This window comes from Dendrobates tinctorius, unplaced genomic scaffold (assembly GCF_039654945.1).
Source record: "Dendrobates tinctorius isolate UK_male_01 unplaced genomic scaffold, ASM3965494v1 ptg000016l, whole genome shotgun sequence".
Classification (NCBI taxonomy): domain Eukaryota; kingdom Metazoa; phylum Chordata; class Amphibia; order Anura; family Dendrobatidae; genus Dendrobates; species Dendrobates tinctorius.
The window spans coordinates 54,931,073-54,944,710 of NW_027361684.1; the positions used below are offsets into that span (position 1 = coordinate 54,931,073).

Below are 13,638 nucleotides of genomic sequence, written 5' to 3' on the forward strand. Positions count from 1 at the left end.
AAATTGCTAGAAATATGAAGGAATCCTCAATTGCAGTCATGAAAACCATCAATTGCTATGATGACACTGGCTGTCATGAGGACTGCACCAGGAACAGAAAACCAAGATTGACTTCTGCTGCAGAGGATAAGTTCATCAGAGTTACCAGCCTTAGAAAATGCAAATTAAAAACACTGCAGATAACAGTCGTCATAAATAATGCACTGTAAGTAACAGACACATCTCAGCATCAAGTGTCTGGAGAAAACTGTGGAAAGCAGGCCTTTATGGTTGAATTGCTTCAAAGAAGGACAAATAACACAAGGACTGGACAGGAGATCAGAGGAAATTTGTGCTGATGAGTCAAAATTTGTGACTTTTATTGTTAACTGCCATGTCTTTGTGAGATGGAGAAAAGATGAGTGGATCGTTTCTACATGTGTGGAGCCCACTGTGAAGCAGAGACAGGAAGGTGGCATGGTGTGGGGGTGCTTTGTTGGTGACACTTGTCGATTTATTCCAAATTCAAGGCACACTTGCCTATTAAGGCTACCACATCATTTTGCAATGACATGCCATCCCATCTAGCTTCCAATTTGTGTGACCAACATATTTGCTGCATCAGAACAATGACCTAAAACACTTCCTATGCTATAGAAGGGTTATGTTATTATGTGACCAAGGGGAATAGAGTGCTGTGTCAAAATATGTGGCATTCACAGTCACCCCACCTCAGCCCAATTGAGATGGTTTGGATGAGTTGGACACAGAGTGAAGGTAAAGCAGCCAACAAGTCCTCAGCACCTCTGGGAATTCCTTCAGAACTGCTGTAAAAGCCATTCCAAGTAATGATTTGATGAAGGTGCTTGAGAGAATGCCAATTGTGTGCAAAGCTGTCAGAAAAGGGGGTGTACTTTGGGGAATCTAAGATTTAACACACATTCTGGTTAGGGGGGCAGCACGGTGGCTCAGTGGCTACACTGTTGCTTTGTACAGTGTTTGAACAATATATTGGGCAGTTGCTGTTTCTGCACAGGATAAGGATCATGGTGTTTTGGTGAATACATTTTACTTCTATGTACAGCTGTCTGTCTTTTCGGTCTGCTAACCTTCAAGCGTAAGGACATCCGCCAACTCCGTGAGACAGCATGCCACGCAGCAGTACTTGTCATATTAAACAGCCTAATTTTCCTGCATTTATATGAAAAGCTGATAAATGGCTTAGACGCTGCCTGATAAATCTGCTGGTAATGTTCCAATTTGTAAAATAAATCAGTCACTGCTACTAGTTGCTCATGAAACATTCATGAATTTCCATATCATTAAAGAAAACAAAGAAAGGACTAATTCTACTTTGAGATTGATAAACCTGGGGAGAACCCAGCTCACATCTTCCCTGCACGGTTGCTGGCTGCTTTTCCAAAACAATAATTCATCTCACAGCTTGAATTCCCTCCTTCTGCCAGTGGAAAAAATGTTCATTTACTTGTCCGGAGAACATAAAAAACGTGGAAAGTTTTCAATTCAGCTACTGTGTAGCGAATAGCTTTGAAGGGTTAATTACGAGGCAAAAAAATGGCATCCCATTTGGCAGTGCCTTTTCGCCATCATGTATAGTTTAAAATAAAAGAGGGCTAATTACATCAGTCACAAATGATTATAGACTTCCAGAATAATAAGTGATGCTGTTTAGCTAATTACTATTGGCAGAATTGTTGTTGGTGTTGTTTTCTGTCCTTCCTTCTAGCGCTAGGTAATGCGGCTTGAAACTGAATATTTCATATTTTAACATGCGGCTCTTTGGAGACCATACAAAACCTCTTTGGAAGAAGTCAGTGCGCTGCTTGGTCTGGCTGATGTTTTGAAAGCTAATCTTATCTTGCTGTCAGAGAAACTGTCAGCTGTGTTTATCTTGGTAAGCAGGCCGAATAATCAGACTCAATCAGGCTTTCCAACATGCTCAGTATTTGAGTGGGTGCGCAGATGTGAATATACAAATAACAGGGTGGTAGATTCATTCTATGCCCAAGCAATGAATGAGCGCTCCAAGGGTAGCCATTTGGACACAATGACCATTAGCATGACCTAGTAATTGGCTGTCGTTGTTTTGTATCAACTGTGCCGGTAAATGCAACTTGGAATCGCTTGCATAGATAGTCCAATGACCGAGTGCCTGCAAGATCAGGCAGATGTCCAATTTCTCGCTTTTTATTTTTTCTTGTAATTATCCTGTTGATGTGTCATTCAGATTCAACTTGTTCAATTTTGAAAATGTCATATTTTTTGCTCTATTGCATCCAGGGTTGGACTGGCCCACTAGAGAAGCGGAGAATCCTCTGGTGGGCCCTGGCTTCTCCTTCAGAAGAGTTCATAGTGCAAACCTTGCAGTTACTATGGGGCTTTTCAGTGGAGGAGAAAGGTGGGCCCTCAGAATCAAATCCTCTGGTGGACCCAATGTTCTTCATTCTGAAAGTGAATGCATCTAAATGTAAAATTAAAAAAATAAAATGTCAATTATTAGACAAAAGCATGACTGTCATCAAGGATCTATGCAGGATTAAAGGAACCTGTCATGTAAAAAAATGCTATTAATCTGTAGATATGGGGTTAATCTTCAACGTTCTATAGTTGCCCGTCCGCTGCACTGAAAGCCCGGTTGCCAGAAAAAAACATAACTTTATTCCTCCCGGCAGCCTCCTGCTTTCAGTCATAGAGGCGAGGCCAGCGTTGCTTCTGTCACCGCAAGTACACAGCGTCTGGTATAACTGCTCCCGGAACTGATTGACAGCGAGCTCTGCACTGAATCACTGCTGAGCTGGCTGTCAGTCATGACTGATGTGTGCTTACTGCCGCTGTTCACACTGTGTTGAGCGGTGACTGAAGCCGCTCCTTTATGACTGAAAGACGGAGCGGGAGGAATACAGTTCTTTTCCTCCAGGTAGCCATGCTTATGATGTTGCAGCCACATAGCTTTAGATCACTGTTATTTTGCAGGTTGACCCCACATCTCCAGTTTAATAGCGTTTTTTTGACATGACAGGCTCCCTTTAAAAAGGGCTGTACAAGAATAAATGTGGACAGATAGTACATTAATACATATACTACAAAGCACATAAAATGAACGCAAATACACACTGTGACACATAAATGCATAGGATTACACACATAAATTCACACAAACATATATACACTGTGATACATATACATAATTTTGCACACAAACACACACTGACGCACATACAGTCAAACTAACTGTCATCGTCCCAGTGCAGGTTTTTGACCTGCACGTCAGGGGTTAATGTCTTGAGCTCAGTGCAGGCTTTGACCTGCACGCCTGGGGTTAATTATTGTGGCCTGTCTTTGGTTCAGGGAGAGCTTTTTATAGCCCTGAGAAACTCCAATCCCTGTCAGTTATACTTTTGCCTTTGGCCGAGTGTTTTGACCCCTGTGTGCCTGTTCGTTGTCTTATAGCTTGCTTATATGGTTATGATCCGGTTCTGTCCCCCGTTGTGAGTTTGCCTGTTGATTCTGTACTGTATATCTGCTTCTCTGGTTTCTGACTTCTTGGCTATGTCTTGACTATCCGTTCTGTCTAGCCCTTTGGTAATTGTCGTGCTATCTCGTGCTTTGACCCCGGCCTGATCTGGTTTATGTCCCTGTTTATGCCAATTAGTAACTTTGTTCCGTAGTTACCATTCTAGGAGTTTTCCTGCAGCTCCTAGCTCTCTGGAGTTTAGACCACGCCCCCAGCAGTCACGTGCTTCAGGTCCTGCGGGTCTGAAACACGCAACTTCTCTGCTGCTGCCCGCTCCACAGGTATCTCTGAGTACAGTTTGTCTTACTCAGGACACGCGCACTGGCTCAGTGAGCAAGTGCAGTGCGGTGTTCCTGACACTAACATACAGCTGCACCCATATACAAACTGTGATACATACACACAAACATATCCATACTATCACATTTAGATAGCTTCTCTGCTGGATTTCTCATACATTGGTGGGTGAACACCACAGGACATGGCTAATTAAGCCAGAAGTGATGGGAAGAGACTGGAGGTGTACAAATCCCCCTCTTTCTTCTCCAGTTTGATTGCTGTCTGTATGCATTGCTTTCTGTCATCTGCAGATGATAGGTGATTGGCTGCAGTGCTGCCAAATGTGCCAACAATGCTGCAAACAATAACAGTCACAGTGCGTAGCAAAGGAAACACATCGCTGGACCTGAGGAAGGTGAGTAAAGGAAAATTTATTTTTTAGTAAAACTAAATGCAGTTGGGAGATAAAGGTTTTCTGAACCCCCAAAAAAACCTTTAATCACCTTTCCTGGGGATAAGTGATACTTATTTATTGTGTGATTGCACTTTAAATAGAATGACCGTAATTTCACAATCTCTAGAGAGCTACAGGTTGCCGATCACTGATGTTAAAGTATAACGTCCACACAACTTGCTTCTTCAGAGCAGAGGAGTAAATGAACATGTACAGATGAGCAGGTGTTTCAGCATAAGTACAACAGTTCCAGGTTAAAGGAGGGTTGTCTCAGTTGCCAGAGGGAATTTACAGAGGAAGGGCATACGGAAACCAGGAGTGGTTACCTACATACACAGACTAGAAGGCGGTATGGTGGTGGCCTGGATGAAATATTAATTTACCTGGCAGTAGTTTCCCTTATGATCATCCACAAAGTTCCGATTCAGAAAGCTGTTTTTTCTACAATAAACTGAAAACAGAAGAAGCCTAAAGCCCAAATCACTAAACTAACAGCTTCATGCTGCCCCACAGTTACTACACCAGGGGTTATCATGTCAGACTAAAATAACACATGAATATTGCCTTCATGATCCATTCCTCACCAATGCTCAACATTCAGGCCAAAAAGTGAGAGCACAGTATTTATTTCTGCATATCTTGGGGGGAAAAATTCCATCATGACAAGGAACATCTTGATCTAGGTTGAAAGTGAGAACAATGCGCACATAGGTTGATAACGTTTCAGAAGGCTCCGGTTATGACAGGCACAACTCCCCCAAAGGCATATAAAAAGTCTGCAGCTCCATGTGCAGATGGATTGATGTTCTTCAGCAACAGGATTGGAGTGTATGGGAATATCCATGGATATGGTTGATGCATTTTGGAGCTGTACCAGCTCCTTTTTCAAGACAAACCACTTGAGAAAGGAGCTCCAAAACACATAAACCAATAAACAACATATCTATTTGTGTCCTTCAATCCTCGGTGGAGACTCCTCTGTTTCCAGCAGTGCACCACCATATCCATAAATATTCCTAAATGCTTCATAACCGAGAACATGACATCCCTTCAAATGACTTGGGAGTGTGCTAAGACTCGTAAGTTACAGTACGATCTCAGAGCTAAAAAGTCAATAATGAAGATGGATCTAGAATAGTGTAAAAATGTAATATCTTTTACTCAAAAGTTCAGTAATTCTCTTCCTGACCTCTCAATGTCTATTCTGTGTGCCAAACGTTATGTCTCATAGGTCTATTGTACATAATGATCTTCTAGTCTTCTTGCTCAGATTACCATGATTACATCAGCACGTTCTTGGGCTCTCTGTTCCCTTCCCTCTCCCACATAAGTAAATTGTTCCAATGTATACGCCCGACATACATCCTGGACATATGACTTACATGCATGACATATACCTCACCCATTTATTCCCATCGAATAAGAATGTATTTAGAACATTTTTTGGCAGATAGTGTATTGAAATTTGGACTTTACTTCAGTTTGGAATTCATATTTTAGACATTAAGACTAAGTTCCCATGATGAGTTTTTGGTGTATTTAATGTTGTAGATTTTCATCAGCAATTCTACATCAATTAGGGTAGCTAAACTAGGTTACTTGCGTTTTTAAGTAGGTTTTTTTTTCACATGCACTTTTATCGCGTTTTTATGCTGCTGATTTTGCCTCCTTTTAGTATGTCGTGTATTAAATAAAGCTGCTTTGTTTTTGGTACTTCCTGCTATTTAGCTTATAATAAAACTCTATTGATACATTCATGTGCGAATTCCATGTGTTTTGGTGTGTTCCTGCTGTGGGGCAGCACTAAAGCGCATGTGCATGTTTTACCTGCGGATTTTCCACATTTCATTCACATAAAAATGTATATTTACTGCATGAGAAATTTGCTTTTTGCAAATTTAAGAATCATTTCTCAAGTCCGTTTCTGCAGCTTAAAAAAAACGCTCAATGGGCGAGAGAATTTGAGAAATCCAATCTGCTTTCCTGAAAGTTAAATACACTGCGTTCTTTGTGCAGCAAAAATGCACCAAATACTCTTCGTGGGAACTTGGCCTAAAAGGAGCATGTCATTGGGTTTTCCCTATAAAAGCCACTGCCACCACATTTGTCAGCCATTTAATACTTTCCTATTTTCACCTTATCCCCTGGGCAATGTCACACACTTGAATAAGAAGTTTTGACATTCTCCAGCACTGAGCGATCCGATGGGTGTCTCTGGATCGTGCTTAGCATTGCTTCTCTGCCTTGTTGCTTTGCTCCTCTTACGAATGGCATGGATGATGTCTTCTACTTCATCCACACAGCCGGCAAAGCCTTGTGGATATGCAGGTTCTCCGCTGTCTGTGTACATCATCGTAGGTGGATGAGTGGTGTTTCAGGGCTGAGAGAGGGCGCTCGAGAATGGTCCAGAGACAACCATCAGACTGCTATGTGCACATTAGAATGCAGCACTGGACAACTTCAATACTAATTTTTAAGATATTTAAAAGGTTGAAGAATTTAGTGGAAACATCTTTTGTACGAAAAACCTGATGACACGGTCCCTTTATGTGTAAAATATTGCTCGGAGGTGGACACTGGCTGAAAGAGGTCCTCAGTTTTTTCGTTGTGTGTTTAGCTTGCATGTTAGCCCCACGTGGTTTAGAAGCTAATTTCAAGGGCAAAGGAAATAAAAAACACAAGCACAATTTAAAACACATCCTTTAGTATTTAGATTGATGGTTGAATGGACTTTAGAGGGAAGTTACAAGTTCTTATTTTTTCTTTTCAGCAAACAATGGGGAAAAAAATTCCACCAACCATGGCATCGCAGGAATCTCTGAAGATGGAAGCTGAAAACAAATCAAAGAGTAAGATTTCTTCTGTGCACCGTTATTGCAGTTTTAGTATTTCAATACTTCTATCATGATGTCTTATGATCTGGAATGTCATATCTGATCTGATAACAGTACTATACATGCCACACAGTGACCCCTTGGTGATCTACTGTAGTATCAGAAAATCTTAATACATTTCCCTCTCCCACTTCAGTTTCCAGTAGCGACATACAGTCTCCTATAGGGTCGTAATGTCTGATTGAGTTTCCCAGAAGTGACATTCATTGCCCCCATAGTGCCATACAGTCTTAAAGGGGATTTTAAAAAATATGAAAAAAAGTGACAGTTTTATGAGGAATGGCATGAAAAACAATAACTAAGCTATACTCACCTATTTTATCCAGTGGACCCCATAGGTCTCTGCTTACTTCCTGTAGAGATGATGTGCTGTCCATGAGCACCTGACCACTCAACCATTCACTGGTCTTATGTGCCATACATTATTAATGAGATCAATGATTGTCTGCAGTGGTCATGTGCATTTAGCCCATCAATTTTCTTAGAATTAACCAAAGACCGAAAGAGACTACTGGAGCGGCAGCACCAGATTCTGTGAAGGTAGAATAGCATATTCTTGAGACTCATTTTCTTAAATAAGCGGAGCACCCCATTGAGAGGCCTTTTACTTCCACACCAGGCCTGGCTTAATAGGTTTGCCGCCTAGTATACTCTGTTTATGGAGGTGATGTCGTTATATTGATATGCATCTGAAAATGTGTTCATTTCAATATCTACATAAGCAAAAAATTCCCCGGCAGGGAGTGCCATTCTTGTAATAACTCCCCCATAGGCGCGCCAATGTGTACAACTCTATTAATTATATTTTCTAGACTATTTAACATGCATTTAGCAGAATATAAAATATAAGGTTTTCATCAAGTCATGTTATAGTTTATGGACTGGCTTAATCTGTGCTATTTTCTAGCACAAATGACGTCTCATTGTAAACCGGGACCCATGTTGCCTCTATACATGTGAAAATGCCCTAGTCATACAAACAAGTGGCAGTGGTGATAAAACCACGGAGACATAAAGCCACCGAGACAGTCCAATGTATAACAAAGGCACATGATGTGAGCCATTCCCGGTTATCAGATTGTACATGCTTTATTCTACCAGAATCCACCAAAGCAATGCCGTCTCCAGTCTTCCTAAGGTCACTCATCCACAGCAAATAGCTGATTGAAGAATGTTTATCTGTGGCATCAGCCCAGACACACAACCACTAGGCGCACAATCTTCACAGCCAAGCACAGACTTGTCATGGAGGGAGCCGGGATTGTAGGGAAATATATAGTGAGTGTTTTGGTGTAAAATAGCTATCACTTTCTATACAATCATGTTTCATTAGATTATTCACACAGCTATTTGTTAATGTCATGCTTCCCACTTTTTTGTTAATGTTTTGGTTCTTCAAGTTTCTACATTTTTTCTCCCTTGTTTAAAAGCAGCTGATATCGCAGTAAGATCTTCAGAATGATAAATCACATTGTCCTATATGCTAAGTATAAGCAAGGGCCAAAGCTGAAAAAAGGAGGGACCGCAGCACCCACTCTACCTTTAGGAAGTGGCTATTGTATTCTGTAACATTTCTAGCAAGGAACTGCTTCACGTTCTCAGAACCGTCCATTATTGGAACTAAAATAATTTCACTAAAAGCCTAACACCCAGTCATTAGTGTTGGCATCGACTTCTATTCTAGAGGACGACATCACACTTGGCAAGCCCACACTCTTGTTATACCGTGAGACCGGAAGGCGCTCCACCCGATTCTGCCTATAAATGCCCTTCCCTTTCTAGCTTTTCTGGTCTGGTGTGAAGATGCTGCTTCCTGCTCTACGTTCCTATGCCTCAATGTATTTTAGGATGCGTCTTCCAAGTAGTTTATGCCCATTTCATAAAAAACGGCTGGCAGTCCTGTTTATAACATTTTATGGCATATGGTTTCATCAACAATGAAGCCACTAGTATATGCCTGCCACATGGTCATGAAACTGGCAAATTTTAACATAGTCATTTGGAAGCCATGGCAACAATTTTGGGGTCTGGGAAGGTACTTTTTTTTCCTGGTGGAGACTGCCAACAGGTGTAGGGGAGACTTATAAGCCAGGTACTTCTTCTTGGGGAAAAAAAAGTATGCAAATTAGTTTTCCTCCAGATAAGTTGCAGTATGTGACAATGACTACTGCATACTGTATGGAGCTGTGGTGTCCTGGCAGCTGCGCCACCGGCTAACAGCTGATCATTGGGGCGCCAGGTGTCATACCCCCACTAATCTGATATTGATTACCTACCCTAAGGATATGATATTATTAATATCAAAGTACTGAGCAACTTCCCTTAGGCCGGGGTCACACTTGCGAGAGCAATGCGAGAAACTCACACAAGTCTCTTACATCAATACCCGGCACTACCGCCAGCGGTTTGGACCGGAGCGTTCAGCTGTGTAGATGCAGCCGCACACTCCGGTCCCGAGTGCCGGGTATTGATGTGAGAGACTTGTGCGAGTTTCTCGCATTGCTCTCGCAAATGTGACCTCGGCCTTATGTGTAAAGTACCTCACATATATTAAACTAATGTCGGCCAAATCCCCTGATATCAATGGGTTCAGTCAACAGTCAAATGTTCATGGGGCCCTCAACTCTTACTTGAAACATGATGTATACTCAGAGTGGTGACTGAACCAGCACCGCCACTGTGATTGACACAGGAATGCTGTGGGGGAGAATAACGTTCATTTTCTCACACATCGTTAGGCTAACTGCAGGCACCGGCTAGTATAATAACTCTACTTACCCACAGATATGGGGTTAATCTGCAGGTTAATAGCATTTTTTCTGGTGACAGGTTCCCTGTAATGCTGTACCAGACATATCTATCTCGCCTATCTCTCAGTTTCGTGCTGTGAGTCCTAATACTACCCTGACCGTGAATTTATTTCACCTGTTCATAAAACTACTTTAAAGCCGATCTGTCCACCAGATTTCACAATACAAACTGTGAGCATTATTTAATTATATCTTTCATCCCTGTTGAAGGTAGTGTATTTACTCTGAAAACAGTGTCAAAATGGTTGCATAATCTTTTTTGAAAGTTTAACCACATCTCCACCCACATGCTGCTGAGATCTCACCCTGCTCAGTACAAACTGTCAGTCAGGGCTGGTGGTTGGTGAGCGGAGATTGAATACACTTGGACTCTTGAGTTATCTTGTTTTATAGCTGGACTCATAAAATTCTCATTTTAATATCAGGATTATACAGCCTTTTTTACATGGATTTTCAAAGTAAATGCTCCAGTCTCATTAGGTCTAAGACATGTATTTAATAATTTATGCAGATTGTATTGTGAAATCTGGTAACAGAAGTTCTTTTAGGTCCACATACCCCGTATACAGCTGTTGACTTGTTCAGCTGTCACCTAACTCTTCCGAATCCCCCATATGCACGAACATTTAGCTTTAGATGTTCAATTTTGCGTGTGGAGGCGGAGGGGGAAGCGGCTTTTCTGCAGGCAGAACAAAAAGGTCAAGTTATTAAATTATTTCGGCCCAGTCCTTATATTCCCTACAACTTTCAGAGGAAAGTTGTTGTGCCGTCTTGAAATACATTAGTTAGTTGGTTGATCATGGGTGATTCAGCCATGTTTTTACCTTACGTATATGGGGCCTTTAAAGATATATACAGTAACTGTGATTTTGTCTTTGTCCCATTATTTTGCGTTTTGTGGCCTAGCCCATCAGTTTTCCAAATAAAATCTCCAGAAACTCTCATCATCATGCGCGTTATGATAGCGAGCTCTATTTTATGCCTAGCAGCAGTTTTGTAATATTGGATTGAATATATTCCCGCATACAGAGTTATTAATTATTGGCCTCTGCCAGCTTCTCTGATATCAGCCCATCCATTTGCATACTGATTACTGATGCTAAATAAATCAAATCTTGTTTCTTTTTGCTTTGTAGCCAAGGATTACTGTAAAGTCCTCTTCCCATACGAAGCGCTCAATGAAGACGAATTGACAATCAGAGAAGGTGATATTGTGCTTGTCGTAAACAAGGTAATTTCCCAACGTTAATGTTCACATCAGATATTTATTCTGGCACTTTCAGATTGGGAATCTCAATCCCATGGTCTCCATTACCAAGTATTGTGCTCATTTCATTGCCATCTGAAGCAAATTACAAATATAGGAAGAAATATATTAATGTCAATGGAAAGATCAACTGGGCTGTGACCATCAAAAATTCAGGTCAGCAGATCAATTTTAGATTCAGGATATTTCTTAGGCCTTATACCGACGGCAAAGACACATATAATCCCTGTGAGTCCCTGTAATTCCACCAAATGGCGATATCATAATGTGTTGTATCAGGAAGGTATTTTCCTCTAAATGCATTGCCTCATTGTAAAATCCCACCATTGTCATCAGGATGATATGTGGGAACTGTAGTGACCATGAAAGTCTATGAGTGATGTATTATGGCTTCATGAAGTATGAAGGTTTTATGGAGACTTATTAAGGTATTGTACATGAGCCCTTATGTAGAAGCAGTAAATATGAAGGAATACATTGCCATTCACATTGCTTAAATCTTCTTTAGAGCTATATCAATGTGACAGCCACTGTAAATAATTTTAAGAATTGCCCCTTTACGTTTAGATTTACACCTAGCTTCCACTTGCGAAACACTAACTTTCATTGATCCAGCAGATCAGCAGTATCACGTAAAGTGACACCCAGAATCCAAATCATGGATCTTTTCCATGCTGGGGAACAAACAAAATTAGTGTCCAATAAAGACCCATTGCATCACTCATGCTAGCAGAAGCTGAGGAACCATATTGATGCCTCTGTGTCAATTTTTAGAACGGATATGTATGATGCGCTTTTTCTTTCTAAAAACAGATACAGATCGGAACCCAGACTGACCCCAAAATAGCTAACGGAGCCCCTTTGCATCCCTTTGCATTAGTTATGCAACAGATCAGTCTTGGTCCTTGGACATTAATTCTGAATTAGGAATGTCCAAAGTGTGTACAGAGTGTTACTATTTCTTATAAACTGGAGAACATTATATCCTTTGAGTGACCTAGAGAAATGTCTATAACCTGGGCTTTCCTATTTTATGTCTTCTATGGGGGTTTTTTTTTTGTTCAAGTACAGTATATTTTTATTCTGTCTGCATTAGAACTTGGTTATCTCCTTGATAGTTTTCTTTTTTTATTCTCCTTATATCCACACTTTTAAGGAATAAAGTAAAGTGTTCATAGTGCATAAAAACCAATTACTTTATATCCTGCTAAATGCGTCTGCTATTATATGTATGCCCGGAAACTGAAAGGATCATTAAGTGTGTGTGCTGCAGCAGGCTTTTAGCTGCCTCTAATCAGGTTTTATGGCCTACTAACTTTCACACCATTTGCAGCTCACATGTTAATGTGTTGCCAATGTCACAGTGAAAAGGCCTTGTCTGGTTTAGTCATCCCCCACTAGTCCTCCAAAACATCACTGATGACAAATGGGGCAGTCTCACATCAGAGGGAATGCTGGCGTTCAAGAGTCATTTGAGTTGACAGCAGCATTTGCAACATTTTAACCCTTTCATGTATATATGGCACTATAATTGGTACAATGTACAGTTGTATAAAAAAAGTGTTTGCCCCCTTCCTGATTTTCTATTCTTTTGCATGTTTGTTATAAGTAAATGTTTCAGATCACCAAACAAATTTAAATGTTAGACAAAGATAACACAAGTAAACAAAATTAATGTTTTATTATTAAGGGTAAAAGAAATTCAAACCTACCGGGTCCTGTGTAACTGCCCCCTAAACCTAATAACTGGTTGGACCCCCCTTAGTATCAACAACTTCAATCAAGCCTTTGCGACTGGCAATGGGTCTTTACAATGCTCTGGAAGAATTTGGGTCCACTGATCTCTGCAGAATTGTAGTAATTCAGCCACATTGGAGGATGTTCGAGCATGATCCGCCGTTTTAATATCATGCCACAACACCTCAATTGGATTAATATCAGGACTTTGACTAAGCCACTCCAAAGTCTTAATTTTGTTTTTCTTAAGCCACTCAGAGGTGGACTTGCTGGTGTGTTTTGGATCATTGTACTGCTGCATAACCTAAGTACGCTTCAGCTTGAGGTCACAAACAGATGGCGGACATTCTCCTTTAGGATTTTTTGGTAGCCAGCAGAATTCATGGTTACATTTACCACAGCAAGTCTTCTAGGTCCTGAAGCAACAAAACAGTCTCAGACCATCACACTACCACCACCATATTTTACTGTTGGTATGATATTCCTTTTCTGAAATTCTGTGTTACACCTACACCAGATATAATGGGACATATACCTTTCAAAAAGTTAAACTTTTGTCTTGTCAGTTCACAGAATATTCACCCAAAACTCTTGAGGGTCATCAATATGTTTACTGTCAAATTTGAGACAAGCCTTTATGTTCTTATTACTTAGCAGTGGTTTTTGTCTTGGAACTCTGCCAT

General features: G+C 40.8%; 1 protein-coding gene across 4 annotated transcripts in view; it reads left to right on the forward strand.

Annotated features, from left to right (window-relative positions):
• SH3KBP1 (SH3 domain containing kinase binding protein 1) overlaps window positions 1-13,638 on the forward strand; it is a 585,247-nt gene that overhangs the window by 440,605 nt on the left and 131,004 nt on the right. For all 4 annotated transcript variants that reach the window (XM_073565874.1, XM_073565873.1, XM_073565875.1 and 1 more), the window contains 2 exons: window positions 7,018-7,096; window positions 11,088-11,182. In XM_073565874.1, the coding sequence (XP_073421975.1) occupies window positions 7,018-7,096; window positions 11,088-11,182 (174 nt within the window). The remainder of the gene's footprint in view (window positions 1-7,017; window positions 7,097-11,087; window positions 11,183-13,638) is intronic.